Consider the following 19,454-nt stretch of genomic DNA (forward strand, 5'->3'; position numbering starts at 1 on the left):
GAAACAGACTCATTGCCACTGAACATGTAATAAGAGCTAAAGACAGCAGTATTTCTGATGAGTTGCCTAAAAGATATATAGACTGCGTATTGCTCTAAATACTCTAAAATATGCCCCTCACTAAAGCTAGAACATCAGGGAGGACTGTCCTGTATTTTGCTATTGAGACCTCCAGTGGAATTGTTCTAACTGAAGTTTACTTGGGCTTTATGACATCTGCCTAGGTCAGTAGACATTATTCTAAGGGCTCCTGTGAATGTACTGATGTTATAAAGAATATATATATATATATATATACACACACACACACAAATATATTTTATATATATAAATATATATATAAATATATAAAAATATAAGTATATTTTTATATACGTATATTTTTATATATAAAAATATATAAATATATATAAATAAATATATATTTATAAATAAATATGTTTATAAATAAATATATATTTATAAATAAATATGTTTATAAATAAATATTAAGATAAAGTGGCTTATTTATATATATTTATTTATATATTGATTTATTATAAATCAATATATATTTATAAATATATATACAAATCAATATCTATTTATATATATAAAATATATACACACACAAATATAAATAAATATATATATATATATAGTTTTTTTTTGAGATGGAGTCTCACTTTGTCAACCAGGCTGGAGTGCAGTGACATGATCTGGGCTCACTGAAACTTCTGCCTCCCACGTTCAAGGGGTTCTCCTGCCTCAGCCTCCCGAGTAGCTGGGATTACAAGTGCCTGCCACCATGCCAGACTAATTTTTTGTATTTTTAGTAGACACAGAGTTTCACCATGTTGGCCAAGCTGGTCTCAAACTCCTGACCTCAAGTAATCTACCTCCTCGGCCTCTCAAAGTGCTGGGATTACAGGCGTGAGCCACGGCTCCCAGCCTAAAAGATTATGTTTTTTAGTTATGGAAAAATCATAACATAAAATTCACCATCTTAACCATTTTTAGTGTACAGTTCAACTGTTAACTTTATTTACGTTGTTGTGCAGCCAATCTCTGTGCGAACCAATGTTGGGCAGACATCTTTCATCTTGCAAAATGAAACTCTACGCTCATTAAACAATAACTTTCCATTTCCCCTTTCCCTCAGCTCATGACAACCACTGTTAACACTGTTTCTGTACGTCGGATTACTCTAAATACTTCATATAAGTAGAATCACGCAGTATTTGTCTTTTTATGACTGGCTTATTTCACTTAGCATAAGTTCCTCAAGGTTCATCCATGTTGTAGCATGGGACACTATTTCCTTCTTTCTGAAGGCTGAACACTATTCCATTGTATGTATATACTGCATTTTGTTTATCCATTCATCTGTCAGTGAACATTGGGTTGCTTTCACCTCTTGGTCATTGTGAATAATGCTGCTTTGAACATGGGTGTCCAATTATTTCCTATAGATCTTGCTCTTAATCCTTTTGGATATATACTTAGAAGTGGGATGGCTTCATAATATGGTATCTTAGTTCATTCCTGCTGCTATAACAAAATAACTTGAACTAGGTCATGTTTAAATAACATAAGTTTATTTTTTACAATTTTGGAAACTGGGAAGTCCAGATAAAGGTGCTAGTAGATTTAGTGTCTGAATCTGAAGGTAAGAGCATGCCCTTTGTCTCTGAGTTGGTGCCATCTTGCTGCATGTTCACATGGTGGAGAGGAAGCAGAAGAACCAAACAGGCTTCCTCAAGCCCTTTCATAAAGGCACTAATCTCATTTATGAGGGTGGATCCCTCATGGCCTAATCGCCTCATAAAAACTCTGCTTCTTAATAGTGTTGCATTGGGGATTACATATCACTATGAATTTTGGAAAGACACAAACATTCAAACAATCACAGATGGTATTTTATTTTTAACTTTTTAAGGAAATGCTATACTATTTTCCATAGTAGCTGCACCATTTTACATTCCCACAAATAGTGCACAAAATCCCACTTTCTCCATATCCTCACCAACACTTGCTATTTTTTCATTTTGTTTGTTTGTTTGCTGATAGTGGCCATCCTAATGGGTCTCAGAGCGTATCTCATTGTGTTTTTTCCCTCTGGTGATTAGTGATATGGAGCATCTTTTCAGATGCTTGTTGGTCATCTGTACATTATCTTTGGAGAAATGTCTACTCAAGTCCTTTGCCCATTTTTGAGTAATTAGTTTTTGTTGTTGAGTTATAGGAGTTATTCATATATTCTGGATATTAACTTCTTATCAGATGTGTAATTTGTGAGTGTTATGTCCTTTGATGTACAGAAGTGTAATGATATTTTGAGGGGATCAATGCCTACATTATACAGCATCTTTTTCAGCAGGAGGTTATAGTGATCCTCCATTCTCTTCCCTTTGAAATGTTTTCCCATATACTTCTTGGAAATATTTTATATTCTGAATATTTTAGTTTAAATTACTTTCCATGGGAAATTAATGTTAGTTTTAATAGTCACTAAAACCATCTACAATTTACAGAGAAGGTAACTAAATTTCCGCATCTGGAAGTAACTTCCTGAAGGCCATGCAGTTAGTAAATGGCAGGTGCCAAGATTCAATCCAAAGCCTTTCTGTGGATTTTTTCGGAACACTAGGCCACTTCTTGAAGCAGTGATCACAAACTGTGTCATTTGTGATGCAGTCACTGTGCTCGCTAAAGGATCCCGGCGGGTGAGCTCACTTTCTGCACGGCTGACGAGGGAGGATGGAACTTGAAGGAGGGATCACAGCCAGAGAAAGAAAAGGGAATGACATGAACAAAAAAGTGAAAATAAATAAAACTATGACCTAGAAGTACTGTCTTCTGGCTACTTTACCCTATTTCTTGTTGAGTACAATACAGTTTGGATGGAAAAAAGAAGGAAATCAAGCATAAGAGACAGATGTGAGCCACAACATGGAGACTGTTAATTCTAGTCTTAGAAATTTGGACTTGAGCCTGGCATGGTGGCTCATGCACAAAATCCCTTGGGAGCCTGAGAAGGAAGGAATGCTTAAGGCCAGGAGTTTGAGACAAGCTTGAGCAACACAGTAAGACCCTGTCTCTAAAAAAATTACAAAATCAGCCGGGCATGGTGGCACACATTTGTAGTCCCAGGTACTCAAGAGGCTGAGGTAGGAGGGTCGTTTGAGCCCAGGAGATCGAGATTGCAGTGAGCTATGATCGCAGCTCTGCACACCAGCCTGGGTGACAAAGTGAAACCATGTCTCCATTAAAAATAAAATAAATAAAAGGGAAATGGCTAAAAAAGAAATTTGGGCTTAATTTAGTAGATACCAGAGAGTCAAGAAAAAAATTTCAACAAGATTTTGCTTTAGAAAGAATCTTCTTGTGGCATGTCTTAAGTAGGTTTCCCTAGAATGAGATGCTGAGAAAGTGATTTATTGAGGAGTTCCCTCAAGTGAAACCTATAAAAGAATGAGGGAGCCAGGAGAAGACGAGGAAAGAAGCGTGTAAACACCCAACACTGATAGCAGCTGAAGGATAGGTCACACCGCCCTAGTGGAGGGAAACTGGGCAGGCACCAACCATGTCTACTATGTGGCGTTTTGAAGGATGAATTGGAATCATGGGACCTTGAAGAACCACATACAGATATAAAAGGTACTACCATTTGAACTTGGATAGTGGCTGTGTGGGCAGAATGATGACTTCCCAGAGATGTTCATGTCCTGATACCCGAAACCTGTGAATATGTTCCATTACAAATGAATGAATATTTACATTTCTATATGTAATTAGTTACATAATTACATTTGCATAAATATGCAAAGGGACTTTGCATGATTAAAGATCTTGAGATGAAGAGATGATCTGCATTAGCCAGGTGGCCTCAACCTAATATGATTCCATAAATAGGGAGAGTTGTTCCTGGCTGAAGTTAGAGACAGAAGAGATGTTGCTGGGTTTAAAGGCATAACAAGGGGGCCATGCACTAAAGGAATACAGGCAGCCCTAGAAGCTGGAAAAGATGAGGAAACAGATTTCCCCTGGAATGGAAGGAAGGCAGCCCTGATTACGCCTTGACTTTGTTTAGCTCAGGGAAACTCATGTTCAACTTTGAAACGACAGAGCTGTAAGATAATAAATTTGTGTTGCTTTAAGCTGTCACAGCAGCAATAGAAAGCCAATACAGTAGTCATCGAAGAGAAAGAAAAATGTTAGTGACTAAGGAAATGATGGAATTCCCACAACTTAAAAAAAAAAAAAGCTTAAAAAATAACAACCTCTGTTTCATTTTATTTCTTTATTTTAAATAGAATTAATGATCCTTATTACCTTTTTCAGAGTTCACAAAGTAATGTAAAAGGCCATAAAAAATGATTTCAATGAAATTATAACTGAATTAGAAAATGATGGTTAAAAAAATCCATATTTTATAAAGGTTGGGAAAAACATATTTAGCGAATCCCCAAAATTGTTAAGGGAGGAGTAAAAGGAAGAAGCTGTATTTACTATTACATTAAAGACATAGGTACCAGGTGAATACTAACTGCAAACCATTCTGATTGGCTGGTTTTCAGTGGCTGCCTCCCTGAGATTCCCTTTTTCTTATTCAGGAAAATTCAGGACTGTGAGCTTCATGGTCACCAGAGGGTGCTATGGGACAGGCTCTCCCGCTCCTCCAAGGGTGACTGCCAGACAGGCAAAGAATGGTGGCAATGGCTCTGGAAGCCTGTGACTCCCTTCTGTTATCTGGCACTCAAAAATCAGATGCGAAGTGGGGTCAATGTTTTTTTTTTTTTTTTGCACTGAAATGTTTTTTTTTTAAATGAAAAGTTATTTGTGACAACTTTTGGCATCTTCCTCAATAAAAATGAAAAATAATAAATGTGCAATAAAATTCAGCAGTTTCCACAAAGTCTTCAAAAAATAGGAATATTAGGTAAGTAACTGAAAATCAACAGTGTCATACAATTTAGTTAAATGGATATTCCCCTGAGCTAGTGCTGGGAAGAGAGAGGGTGTGAAAGAGAAGGCCATGTCCTGAGGCTGACACTTAACTGGGTGTCAGGACATCCATAATTTATTGTGTGAGGGTTATATCTGTTTCAGTTCCAAGAACAGTTAAAATTCTTTAGCTCATCAACAAAAGTGTGGACACCAAAGCCGCTGCAAGTCAGAGCTCAGAAAAAAAGAGAAGGACAAGAGCCAAGCACAGTAACAACCGTATACAAGCTAATTTATGGCTCAGGCAGCCAAGGTTTTGCAGAATGTATTAGAAGGAGCAAATGAACCTAGAAATGGTGATGGTTATATCTTTGTATTTAAAATGAACATAGACCATAACTGCAAAAGGAGGAATTATTACATTTCTGCAAACTGTAAGGAAACTCATGGCATAAGAAGGAGACCATCTGGGGTGAAACAATGACAGGCACACAGAGGGGGACTAGAAAAGCAGAACAAGGCCGGAAAGCCATGCCTACCACTTATGCACGTGCCATTGAGTATGCTCAACATGGAGTTCTGCCTGGAGTTGGTACAGATGATGATGAAACTAATTCTAAAATATTGTGATGGTTTATTAAAGGAAATAGATATTTAAGAATATATTCATAAATTATATATTTTTTTAGGGAGTCAGAAATAAATTCTTCTGGTACAAAATCCAAAAGGTGTTGTATTATATTTGGAGTAGAATACTAGCTTTATGGTTTTTTAAAAATAATAAAATTATAACAGAGTAGCTTATTGTTTTAAAATGTCAGGGTTTATATGATACTATTTTTTGTACAGGTTGAGCATTCCTACTTTGAAAATCTGAAATGCTCCAAAATCTGAAACTTCTTTGAGCATCAACATGACGTCACAAGTAGAGCATTTTATATTTGACCTCGTGTGATGAGTCACAGTGAAAACCCAGTCAAGACTTTGTTTCATGCACAAAATTACTAAGAATATTGCATAAAATTATCTCCAGGTGATGTGTATAAGATGTATATGAAACACAAATGAATTTTGTTTTAGACTTTGGTCCCAGCCCCGTGATATCTCTCTGTGTATATATGAGTGTTTCAAAATCCAAAAAACCACCTGAAATTCAAAACACTTCTTGCCCCAAATATTTTGGATAAGGTGTATGCAACCTGTACAATACTTTCTATCATTTTTTCTGTATATATCTATCCCCCAAGCCAAATTTCAATATATTTTCTGTCTCAAAACATTTCTAGAGCAGTGTTCACCAAATATTGATGATGGCTATTTCTACGTGCGTCTATCTTTCCAGCTACACATTTGATGTTAGAGATTTTTTCAGCCAAAACAACATATCACAACAGATTGAATGCAGAAGCAGATATGAAAATGTAGCAGTTTTTAATTAAGCCATACATTAAAGAGATTTTCAAAATGTAAACAATGCCACTTTCTTACTAACATCTTGTTTTAGAAAATAAAAGTATTTTTCCTAAAACTGTTATTTGTGTTAAGGTAATGGTTTACTCATTGCTATTTAAAAAAAAAACGTAAATTTGTTATCAGTTTAAATTTTTAACATTTAGATATCTAATATCAATATATTATCCACACAAGAATTTAAAATTGATAGATATATTCTATATAAATCAAGGCTCTTTGGGGTCCTCTCTAATTTTTAACAATGTAAAGGGCTTTTGAGACTAGAAAAATGAGAATATGTTTAGTTATAAATCAAATCTCTCTCATAAGCAACAACTCATATAAACATGTTTAATAGGCAATTCAAAATAAACAATCTAAATGAGAACTCTTGATGTTATCCAAACCTGACAAGTTTGATTTTTTCCTAGTTTTTCTAATTTTAGTAAGTAGTACCACAGTTGACCTAGTTGCTCATCTCCCAAACCTAGCAATCCATCATTGACTGATTTGTTCTGCAATTTCCCACATCCAATCCATTAGCAAGTTCCAGTGACACAACTGTAGAAATATATTCCTAATCACACCACTTCTCACCACCATCACAACTACTATCCCACTTCAAAGCACCATCATAGTCTCTTGGCATCTTGAAAAATTAAAATAAACAAACAAAAAGCTTTATTGGCAAGGTTTCCAAAGAGGAGCTATCAGAAAATACGATGTTTTCCATATCATTATCACCTAGATACAAGTGGAATAAAATAATTTACATAATATAGTGTTATGAGTTTTTATTTTGCAATATAGTGATTCAGTGATTATAGTGATTCCATTTTCTCTAACCAAATTCTAAAGGCCTTGACTCAAAAGAGTAGGTGATATATATTTAATGATATATTTAATGGAATAGCTTTCATAAAACCATATGCATATAATTTTCAAAGTTTTAAAATGTTAGCACCAAATAAATTACATTTGAAAATTTTATGTTTCAGAAAATTTATTTATATTGAGACAGTGGAATAAAAGGTAAGTTCTACATTTTCTTTTCACCAGATGTATAGTTCAACTTACCTTATCGAGTTCATCTGAAATCGCAATACCTGGGATTTAAAAGAGATTTATAAAAAAAGTTTTAGAAGCAATCTTTAGTAACCTAATGTTCAAAACAAACTTTCTATTTGTAAAAGTAGTGCCTTTCCTATTCTATTTTTTTCTTTTTATTAGTGCTTCAAAATAATGTGGCACATCCTTTTTACCAATGAAAACAAATTAGGAATTTAAGTCAGTTATGACAGCCATGAACTGCTGAAGCAATGCAAATGATGCAACAAAAACAAAGCAGTGCCATATTCCTTGTAGGTTGTAAAAGGCAGAACAAACTTGCGAATGTGATTGTAGAGATACCATTTTTCTGTTATGATGACAATAAAGTATAACTTAGCCTGTTACTATTTTGCTTCTTGTTAAGTATTTAGATTCCCAGAATAATTAGATATTAAGGCAGAATGGTGGTCCAAGATGACTTATTCTAATGTCTTTAGTTTGTGCATGAGGAAATAGACAAGAAATTTTAAGGAATTTTCCCATAGTCCCTCAGATTGACAGCTCCTTGAGCCAATGCATAAATGATTCCTCCTCACAAGTTCCTTCACCACCATCCACATATTTCTCACTGCACATCAGTATAATTTCTGTCTTTATCCTTTCTCCAAAATTCTAAGTCAGCAATGTAAAAAGTTTAGTCCTTATTTCTCTGTGATGATACACTATCAATTCCACTTTATTGAAACGCTATCCTCTCTTTTCTGTTCTCCTTTGTCTCCTTCACAGGAATCCTCTTTTTTGCAGAGATAGGAGTCCTTTCTTAAAATGGCAAGGGCTGTTTGCTGAGTTGTCTTTTCTTCTTATTTGATATACTTCTCTTGATAATCTACCCCATACCTTTGATATTTTTATTTCTCTATTTGCACATCTTTACTGCCAGCACAGACTTTCTTCCTGAGCTAATTGTTGAATTCTTGTGGGCATTTCATTCTCAACTTGTCAGACTAAAGACATCATCCTCCCAACTCACTCTGCATTCTATTCTTTTGAACAATGGGGCTGAACTTCAGCACTGTGGCAGGGCGCTGGAGCAGGTGTGGCCAGCTCTCAGATTCAGGGCACAGAGCAAAGGGGGGTTGGTGTCAAACCCCAGTAGGGAATGAGCCAAGAGATAAGGAAAGGTCTAAAGTTTGAAGCCCAGGAGAACTTGGAGAAAATAAGAATAGGAATTGAAGCTGAAGTTCAGCAGACTACAAAGAACAAGAAAGAATGAGCTGGGTTGGAAAAGAGAACCTGAAAACAGCCTCAGGATAATGAACCCGAGTAAAACGAGAATGTTACAGGGTTCAGATCCCCTGGCTGCCTCGGGTATAGATGTGGAGGGTGTAAATGATATTTCATTAGTTCTTATATCATCTCCCACACCACTAACCTAATGAATCAATTATACGCAAAGCTGAAAAAGTACGTACAACTTCATCTAAGTGGCACCATTGTAGATCCCCTTGCAGATGACACTAGAAACACAGGTACATATGGGGCTTATTCTTCAATATTCTATAAAATTCTTTTTTCTTTTTTTTGGTAGAAGTCATTGGTAACTAAGAATTTTTATGTGTCACACATTAAAAGAGAGTCTAACTACCATTTCAGGGATTTTGGGTGACCAAAGCTTAACAATTATTCAAGGACTTGCTGTATTATGAAGGTAGTGCCTTCAGACAGTTAAAGGAGAAAAAGCTTTAAGGAGGGCTAGCATTGGAGCTGGGCTGTATCACTGCTGAGTGAACCGTGATGGAGAACTCAGATATGACAGCACCACAGTCAAGGGGAAGACGTGAGACTAAGAGATCTCAGAGGGCAATTATAAGCATTTGTGAAGACCTAATATAAATCATACATTTGTGGAATTTTGGGGCTTAAAAAATATAGAGAATTGCAAATGGTCATTTAGAGTAACTCAGATTTTAAGAAAAGATAGGACATTTATGGGATACTAAATGGCTTATGTCACAGTTTATAGATTTAAAATACATTATTACAATTTATAAAAATCCAAACATCTTTTAAATGTTTATATTTACATGTAATATAATTCTACAAAAAAAGTTCCTTTCCAATATGAATTCAAGATTAAGACTGAATATCTTACATAAAATTTTAAAGGGCTTAGTCTATTTTAAAAGAGAGAGCATAGATAATATGAAACAAAATTCTCTTTCTCACCCAAAGTCATAAAGCTTAGATATCTGGAATTAAATCCATAATTCAATTATTTGGGATTTTTAAAACTCTCTTAACCTCTTGATTGACTGATTGATTGATTTTTTGAGACAGAGTCTTGCCCTGTCTCCTAGGCTGGAGTGCAATGGCTGGATCTCGGCTTACTGCAACCCCCACCTCCCAGGTTCAAATGATTCTCCTGCCTCAGCCTTCTGAGTAGCTAGGATTACAGGCACCTGCCACCACGCCCAGCTAATTTTTGTATTTTTAGTAGAGATGGGGTTTCACCATGTTGACCAGGCTGGTCTCAAACTCCTGACCTCGTGATCCGCCTGCCTCCGCCTCCCAAAGTGCTGGGATTATAGGGGTGAGTCACTGCACACAGCCCGATCTCTTGACTTTTTTTTAACTTCCTGCATCATGCTCTCAGGCCTACAAAAAGAGTTTTCTCATTTAACTTTTAGAAAGCTACCAGTTGATCTTTAAGTTTCTTTTATGCCTCATATTTATGAATCCATTATTCATAAAGATAGCAGCAATATATCACTTTTCCAGAAAGAAGCAAGAACTGGGAAGTAAGTAAAAAAGCCCTGTGAATAGTCAAAATGTGTGTCACACAGAACTGGCACATTACTCACGGGCTACCTCCTCTCAATTTTAGCAAACATATGAGCTATTTTTCAGGGCTGGAAAATTTTAGCAGTTGAAAATGGAGATGAAGAGAAACATTGCTTTGAAAATATATTTCAGTACTAAGAAGTAATGGACCCCAGAATAAAACTCAAACTAGCTAAATGGAAAACTTGGTTTGGAGAAAGAATTATGCCTTTAATTATGCCAACTCTTTGGTCTGACCATATTTTGTTCAAATACTTATTATCATATTTTCTTAAAATTTACTTATTTTGATGACTTTGCCTGAGAAATTATCCAAATAAATCTCCACTCTATTATCTGTAATTCTTTCAGCTTTCTATTATCAATGTCAAATTGCCTAGGGCATTTTTTTAACTTATTCTTATTTCATTTTTAATCAAAGCTTAAACAGATTAAAAGCAGATGAAAGAATTTTAATGAAATGCTTCACAGAGGCATGAAGCTCTAATGGGAACCATTTATACGGAGTAGCCAGGATATCTCTCCCAGTGTCTAGCAGAACATCCACAGCTATTCCCTGAGAAGACATTAACAACTTTTAGGCATTTTATTAACTTTAAAAAGTATCATATTTTAATTTGAGATTCTTTTTTAAGTTTATGAAGACTGGGGATCTTCAGAAAACAGAAAATATGAAAGAGAAAATGAAGTGGGTTGCTAAGATATGTTGTAAGAAAGAAAAGCCCAGGACTTGAGGGTGGGACTTTTAATGAACACTGGAACACGTGGTCCTTATAAAAGTCAAACTAGAGCTTAAAGGAAATATCCTATCAGGGTGATATAGTTTGGATTTGTGTCCTGCCCAAATCTCATGTTGAACTGTAATCCCCATTGTTAGAGGTGAGGGCTGGTAGGAGGTGACTGGATCACGGGGGTGGATTTCTCATGAATGGTTCAGCACCATGTCTTTGTTGCTGCTCTCATGATAGTGAGTGAGTTCTCCAATGATGTGGTCCTTTGAAAATGTATAGAAAATGTGTAGCACCTTCCCCAACCTTGCTCTTGCTTTTGCTTTCGCCGTTTGGCTGCTAGTTCCTGCTTGGCCTTGTGCCATGATTGTAAGCCTCCAGAGGCCTCCCCAAAGGCAGATGCCAGTGTTATGCTTCCTGTACAGCCTGCAAAACCATGAGCCAATTAAACCTCCTTTCTTATAAATTACTCAGACTCAGGTATTTCTTTACAGCAATGCAAGAATGGCCTAATACACAAAGTAACCATTGCTTAGGGTAGCAATAATGTCCAGTTGTAGGGGTGAGCTGCCTGGAAGTGAAGGGAAAAATTAGTTCTTTCAGAAACTGAGCTTGTCTTCTGGATAAAGAAGCAGTGGCTCCTACCGACATGTCAGAGGTAGACACGAATCAGGTAGAACTTTCTGATTCACTGTGGAGCAAACCTATCTAGATGGCCTCCATTTGTGTCACTTAATTTATAGGCCTTTCCATTTATTCTCAACTCCAAAGACGTCTCACTGTGCGCAGGCTAAAGCACTCCATCTTTGATGCTAATCTGCCATGTTGACTTCTGATCAACCCAGTTCTGGGAATGCCTCTAAGATTTCCCATTTATCTATTATTCCTTGTTTAAGAGCAGGTACTTAGCATAAATCCTGCCATTAGGTCAAAACAACCTTGATGCTATCGTACTTCAGTTGTCCTACATATCCCTTCTAAATCACGTATGCCCTTTCCCTATGGTATATAAGCCCTGGGTCTGGAAGATAATGGTGCAGAGACTCACCTTGTCTTGCAACCTCCCGAGACACACACGGCTTCTGTTCATTAGTCCCTATTAAATGTTTCTTTCTAAATTCAACTCGCAGCCTCTTTCTTCGGCCTTTCAGCTTCCTCAGACTTTTGGGGGTACATTTGCATAGACCAGCACAGCACAAAACACATTAGTATCAGAAACTTATTTCAAAATACAGTTCTCATATTCTCCTTTTTGAGTTGCCTTCTGTAAGGGAAATAAGAGCAATAGGTTTCTTCAAGACTTCCGTCTTTCTAGGCATCTGCTCAGCCACAGAGTTAGAATTAGGTTATAGTTATAGGAAATGGAAGTAGCAACTTTTCAAAATTCTCTATACCTTAGTGTAATTCATTTCACAAAAGTAGGTTCGATTCATATAGTAAAAATAGTACTATTTCTCCAAAATCTACTTCCCTATTGGAAAAAAATGCCAATTGTACTATAATGTAGAAAATTAGACTCCCCAATTCTTTCTTTTTTTAAGGCTTTTTTCAACTGTGAAATAAAATTCAAATACAAAAATAGAGCATATAACTTGGAAATATAAGTTTTATGCTAGAGCTGGCCCATACTGGCTTGTGAAAACCAACTCCCCACATTCCTTCCCGACACCTCATTCAGTAATGTCACATAGGTATCTTGAAATTAGCCATAGTGGGAATATTTACATCATGGAAATTGACAAATGCCGAAAATCAGGGCTTATTTTCAGAGTTAGCTTATTGGCATGCCACTGAGTATAAAGAGTAATGTTAAAGCAAATACCTGTGTAAGTAAAACTCTCATCAATAAATGGGTGATCAACAACCTCTGACAATTAGTCAATTAAAACACCCTTTAGACTGGGCACTGTGGCTCATACCTGTAATCTTAACACTTTGGGAAGCCGAGGTGGGAGGATCACCTGAACTCAGGAGTTCGAGACCAGCCTGGGCAACAGAGTGAGACCTTGTCTCTACTTATATTTTAAAATAAATTTTAAAAAACCCCCTTTATATAGACTGCTAATTGCTTTTAGAGCAAAGAAGATTCCTGCTAGAAGTTGAGGAATTCAATCCTCAATTGGTGTATTAGTTTGTTTTCACATGGCTGATAAAGACATACCTGAAACTGGGAACAAAAAGAGGTTTAATTGGACTTACAGTTCCACACGCCTGGGGAGGCCCCAGAATCATGGTGGGAGACAAAAGGCACTACTTAGAAGGCAGAGGCAAGAGGAAATGAGAAAGAAGCAAAAACAGAAACCCCTGATAAACCTATTAGATCTCATGAGACTTATTCACTAGCATGAGAATAGCACAGGATAATCTGGTCCCCATGATTCAATTACCTCCCCCTGGGTTCCTCCCACAATACGTGGGAATTCTGGAAGATACAATTCAAGTTGAGATTTGGGTGGGGACACAGCCAATCCGTATCATTCCTTCCCTGGCCCCTCCAAATCTCATGTCCTCACATTTCAAAACAAATCATGCCTTCCCAACAGTCCCCCAAAATCTTAACTCATTTTAGCATTAACCCAAAAGTCCACAGTCCAAAGTCTTATCTGAGACAAGGCAAGTCCCTTCTACATATGAGCCTGTAAAATCAAAAGCAAGCTAGTTACTTCCTACACACAATGAGGGTACAGGTATTGGGGTATAGATATTGGTTAAATACAGCCATTCCAAAAGGGAGAAATTGGCCAAAACAAAGGGCTTACAGGGTCCATGCAAGTCCAAAATCCAGCAGGGAAATCAAATTTTAAAGCTCCAAAATGATCTCTTTAACTCCAGGTCTCATATCCAGTTCACGCTGATGCAAGAGGTGGGTGAACACAGTCTTAGGCAGCCCTGCCCCTGTGGCTTTGCAGGGTATGCCTCTCTCCCGGCTGCTGCCATGGGCTGGCTTTGAGTGTCTGTGGCTTTTCCACGCACACAGCGCAAGCTGTTGGTGGAGCTACCATTCTGGGGTCTGGAGGATGGTGGCCCTCTTCTCACAGTTCCACTAGGTGGTGCCCCAGTAGGGACTCAGTGTGGGGGCTCTGACCCCACATTTCCCTTCCACACTGCCCTAGCAGAGGTTCTCCATGAGGGCCCCGCCACTGAAGCAATCTTTGCCTGGGCATCCAGGCATTTCCATGCATCCTCTAAAATCTAGGCAGAGGTTCCCAAACCTCAGTTCTTGACTTCTGTGCACTTGCAGGCTCAACACCACATGAAAGCTACCAAGGCTTGGGGCTTATACCCTCTGAAGCCACAGCCCACATTGTACATTGGCCCCTTTCAGCTATGGCTGGGACACAGGGCACCCCATGCACACAACACAGGGACCCTGGACCTGGCCCACGAAATTACATTTTCCCCCTGGGCCTCTGGACCTGTGATGGGAGGGGCTGTCAGGAAAGCCTCTGACATGGCCTGAGACATTTTGCCCATGGTCTTGGCAGTTAACATTAGGCTCCTGGCTACTTATGCAAATTTCCACAGCCAGCTTGAATGTCTCCCCAGAAAATGGATTTTTCTTTTCTATTGCAAAGTCAGGCTGCAAATTTCCAAACTGTTATGCTCTGCTCCCCTTATAAAACAGAATGCCTTTAACAGTACCCAAGTCACCTCTTGAATGCTTTGCTGCTCAGAAATTTCTTCTGCCAGATACACTAAATCATCTTTCTCAAGTTCAAAGTTCCACAAATTTCTAGGGCAGGGATAAAATGCTGCCAGTCTCTTTGCTAAAATATAACGAGAGTCACCTCTGCTCCAGTTCCCAAAAAGTTCCTCATCTCCATCTGAGACCACCTCAGTCTGGACCTTATTGTTCATGTCACTACCGGTATTTTTGTCAAAGCCATTCAACAAGTTTCTAGGAAGTTTCAAATTTTCACACATTTTCCTGTCTTCTTCTGAGGACTCCAAATTGTTCCAACATCTACGTGTTACCCAGTTCCAAAGTTGCTTCCACATTTTCAGGTATCTTTTCGGCAACACCCCACTCTCAGTAACAATTTACTGTATTAGTTTTCACGCTGCTGATAAAGACATACCCAAAACTGGGAACAAAAAGAGGTTTAATTGTATTTACAGCTCCACATGGCTGGGGAGGCCTCAGAACCATGGCAGGAGGTGAAAGACACTTCTTATATGGCAGAGGCAAGAGAAAATGAGGAAGAACCAAAAGCAGAACCCCCTGATAAACCCATCAGATCTTGTGAGACTTATTCACTAGCATGACAATAGCACAGGAAAAGCTGGCCCCCGTGATTCCATTACCTCCCCCTGGGTCCCTCCCACAACATGTGGGAATTCTGGGAGACACAATTCAAGTTGAGATTTTGCTGAGGACATAGCCAAATCATATTAATTGGTTATCCTAGAACAGAAGTTGAAAACATTTTCTGCTATGGGCTAAATAGTAAATATTCTAGATATAGATCATATCATACTCATACATTCTTGTTCTTGCTTTATAAATAACTCTTTTAAAATGTAAAAATCATGCTTAGAACATGAGCCACAAAAACAGGCCACAGGTTAGATTTGGCCCATGGGCGAGAGTTTGCTGAACCCTGCTCTAGAAGCACATACCAATTTTCATCCTTGATTACCCAGTGCATTCATTTCTCCAAGAATAGTTTCAAATGGTGTTGGTTTTCATCAGGCCCCTCTACCCATCTCTTCCTCCTTCTTACTGTGTAGGACCTCAAAGTTTAATATCCTGAAAACTTGAAAACTATAAGATTTGAACTTCCTGGACTTCCTGACCCTTCCTCCCCCTCAAAAAGCCATGGATGCTGTTCTCTTCAGTCTCAGAGGACAAAGTGCACTTATATCCATGTTTTCTTGGCTCCATCCCCAACCTCCATCTCTGGTATTTGCTCCATCTATTATCTTCTCTCCCTCTCCTGAATCTGCAAGTTCTTTATCTTGGTTTCTGCTAATACCCTAAAAACCATTAAATGTACACACAGACACATACATATTCTCTCTCTCTTTGTCGCTTTCTCTCTCTCTCTCTCTCTCTCACTGTTTCTCTGTTTCTCTCTCATACACGCACAGAAGAAACTAAAGGAAACCAGACCAAAATGACCAAAAAATTCCAAATTTCCCCACTAATTGCTGCCCTCTTTTACATCTTCTCTTCCATCATAACTTTGTGTAGGACGTACTCCTCCTTTCTCTACTCCTCATCTCTCTTCATTGCTGTCCATTCCTTCTTCCATCTACTGCATACCAGCTTCTGCTTCCAGTAGTCTCTAAAAATTATTCTTTAATTATTCTTAAAATTATTCTTTATAAAGTAGCTATACACATCCTGATTATCAAGTCAAATTGCATCTTTTCTCTTCTATTGCAAATATACACCCTTTATATTTCATTTTATCAAATCAAGACATGTTTAGCATTTAAAAAATAGGGAAAAATAAAATAAGCCCCCACTCACAGACAACTAATGACAATAGCTTATTCAGTGTTCTTTCAAATAATATTGTATGCATATGATATGGTTTGGCTCTGTGTCCCCAACCAAATCTCATCTCAAATTGTAATTTCCACTTGTTGAGGGAGAAACCTGTAATCCTTATATGTTGGCAAAGGGAGGTGATTGGATCATGGGGGCAGTGTTCCACATGCTGTTCTCATGATAATGAGTTCTCACAAGATCTGACGGTTTTATAAGAGGCTCATCCCCCTTCACTTTCATTCTCTCTCCTGTCATCTTGTGGAGAAGGTGCCTGCTTCTCCTTCTGCCATAATTGTAAGTTTCCTGAGGCCTCCTCAGCCATGTGGGACTATGAATCAATTAAACCACTTTCCTTTATAAATTACCCCATCTCAGGCATTTCTTTATAGCAGTGTGAAAACAGACTAACAGCAAATTGATACTGGGAGTTTGGGGCACTGCTATAAAGATACTTGAAAATGTGGAAGTGACTTTGAAACTGGGTAACAGGCAGAGGTTGGAACAGTTTGGAGGGCTCAGAAGAAGACAGGAAGATGTGGGAAAGTTTGGAAATTCCTAGAGACTTGTTGAATGGTTTTGACTAAAATGCTGATAGTGATATGGACAATGAAGTCCAGGCTGAGGTGGTCTCAGATGGAGATGAGAACCTTGAGCAACTGGGAACTGGAGCAAAGGTGACTCTTGCTATGCTTTAGTAAAGAGATTGGTGGCATCTCTAGGGCAGATCTGTGGATCTTTGAACTTGAGAGAGATGATCTGAAATTGAAACTTATGTTTAAAAGGGAAGCAGAGCATAAAAGTTTGAAAATTTTGCAGGCTGACTATATGGTAGAAAAGAAAACCCCATTTTCTGGGAAGAAATTCAAATCAGCTGCAGAAATTTGCATAAGTAACAAGGAGCTGAATGTTATTTGCCAAAACAATGTGGAAAATGTCTCCAGGGCATGTCAGAGGTATTCATGGCAGCCCCTCCCATCAAAGACCCAGCGACCTAGAAGGAAAAATGGTTTCCTGGGCCAGGCTCATGGCCCCTGCTGCTCTGTGCAGCCTCAGGACATGGCATCCTGCATCCCAGCCACTTCAGCTCCAGTGGTGGCTACAAGAGACCAAAGGCTGTTGCTTCAGAGGGTGCAAGCCCCAAGTCTTGGTGGCTTCCATGTGGTGTTGGGCCTGTGGGTGCACAGAAGTCAAGAATTGAAGTTTGGGAAACTCCACCTAGATTTCAGAGGATGTATGGAAATGCCTGAATGTCCAGGCAGAAGTCTGCTACACGGGTGGAGCCCTCGTGGAGAGCCTCTGCTAGGGCAGTGCAAAGGGGAAATGCAGGGTTGGCTCCCACAGCCTCAGGCATCCCTCCTTCATGGCTGGCATTGAGTGTCTGTGGCTTTTCCAGGAGCACAGTTCAAGCTGTCAGTAGATCTACCATTCTGGGATCTGAAGGATAGTGGCCTTCTTCTCATAGTGCCACTAGGCAGTGCTCCAGTGGGAACTGTGTGTGGAGGCTCCAACCCTACATTTCCTTTTTGCACTGCTCTTGCAGAGGTTCTCCATGAGGAGTCTCTGCTTTGTTTCAGGCTCTATTCATTTCTGTCCTTGCCTCCAGGCATGAGCCATATCAACTCTGTCCCCATGTTGCCTCCAAGAGTGATTGGTACAATAAAAATGCAAACTTGCTTAGGATCATAATCTACTGACAAGATTCCTGTAGCATAGAAGTCCCTACCCCTGATTCCTGACTTCTCTGTAACCCAGACTTCTAGCTTCATTCCCTTTATTATTTGCCTCATCCTTCATGCACCAACAATATGACATGTGATCTGAGACATCAAAACAGACACCCCTTTATCAACTAGGATGGACCTCAAGGTTAAGGAAACAAAGGTTACCTAGGGGTTGAGATTTCAAAGCCCAGCTGACATGGCAATGTCCTAAATTCCTATGGCTACAAGAAAATCCATACACTTGCTAGACTCTCTAGCAATAAGAGCTATCAGGAAAACTATCATACTCCCTCCCTAACTCTGAATTACAACCCAGACCACTAAAGTAACAGGACCAGCCTTACAAACATTCTTTCATGATAAGCAACTGCAGACTTTAAGCCAGTTTCAGCCAACTTATAGAGACTGTGCATAAACTGTCTTTATATCCTATGATTCACCTTTTGACATAGTGATATTCCACTTCATTTTAATGCTAAAACCACACCCTAAAGTGAACATAGGATGTATGTTACATATATGTTTGCCCATTGTGCATGTACTCAACTTCCCACATAAATATGTATGGTTTTCCCCCAAATCTACCGAATATGTATGACATCTTTGTAATACAGACCCTGTAAGGCATAAAACCCAACTCGCCCTTTCCCTCTTCAAAAAGAGCACTTTTAGTTCACACCAGAAACTATCTCTTACTGGTTTGCAAACTGGTATCAGCAATGAAACTCTTGTTTTTATTATTCAGTCATCCTTGTGGCCTTTTCAATGATAAAACTTCCTCTTTCTTTGAAATACGTCCTTACACACATGCTTCTCTCTTCCAGGAATATCCTTCTCCATGACACATCTTGACTCTCCTCCTACTGTACTTTGACCTTTGGATACCTCCAAATTTGATTTGGATAACTTTTCTATCAAGTTGTCCCTAAACCCCTTTGGAGATTCTTCTGTGCCTCCTCAGCTCTTTTAAAGTACTTTGTACAAGACTTTGAAACTATGATTTCCAAACCTGTCTCCACTACTAAAATGTAAGCTTGAAGTCTAGTTCCATGTGTTAGTCATCTTTGCATTCCTGCATACATTCAATGAATGTGGGAATGAATGAACAAGTAATTGCTACATTATCCATCTCTATTTTCTCTCATGCATGGTTATTCTATCACTCCTTAGTCTGTTTGTTAGAAAAGACTTCTTGGGTACATTCCTGACTGACTCACTAAAAAAGTCCTTTGCTATTTT

General features: G+C 38.4%; 1 protein-coding gene across 1 annotated transcript in view; it reads right to left on the minus strand.

Annotated features, from left to right (window-relative positions):
• The window catches only part of C11H8orf34 (chromosome 11 C8orf34 homolog), a 483,892-nt gene that overhangs the window by 328,640 nt on the left and 135,798 nt on the right, over window positions 1-19,454 (minus strand). The window contains 1 exon segment of the mRNA XM_055298752.2: window positions 7,456-7,484. Coding sequence (XP_055154727.1) covers window positions 7,456-7,484 — 29 coding nt within the window.

Source organism: Symphalangus syndactylus, chromosome 11 (genome assembly GCF_028878055.3).
Source record: "Symphalangus syndactylus isolate Jambi chromosome 11, NHGRI_mSymSyn1-v2.1_pri, whole genome shotgun sequence".
Lineage (NCBI taxonomy): Eukaryota > Metazoa > Chordata > Mammalia > Primates > Hylobatidae > Symphalangus > Symphalangus syndactylus.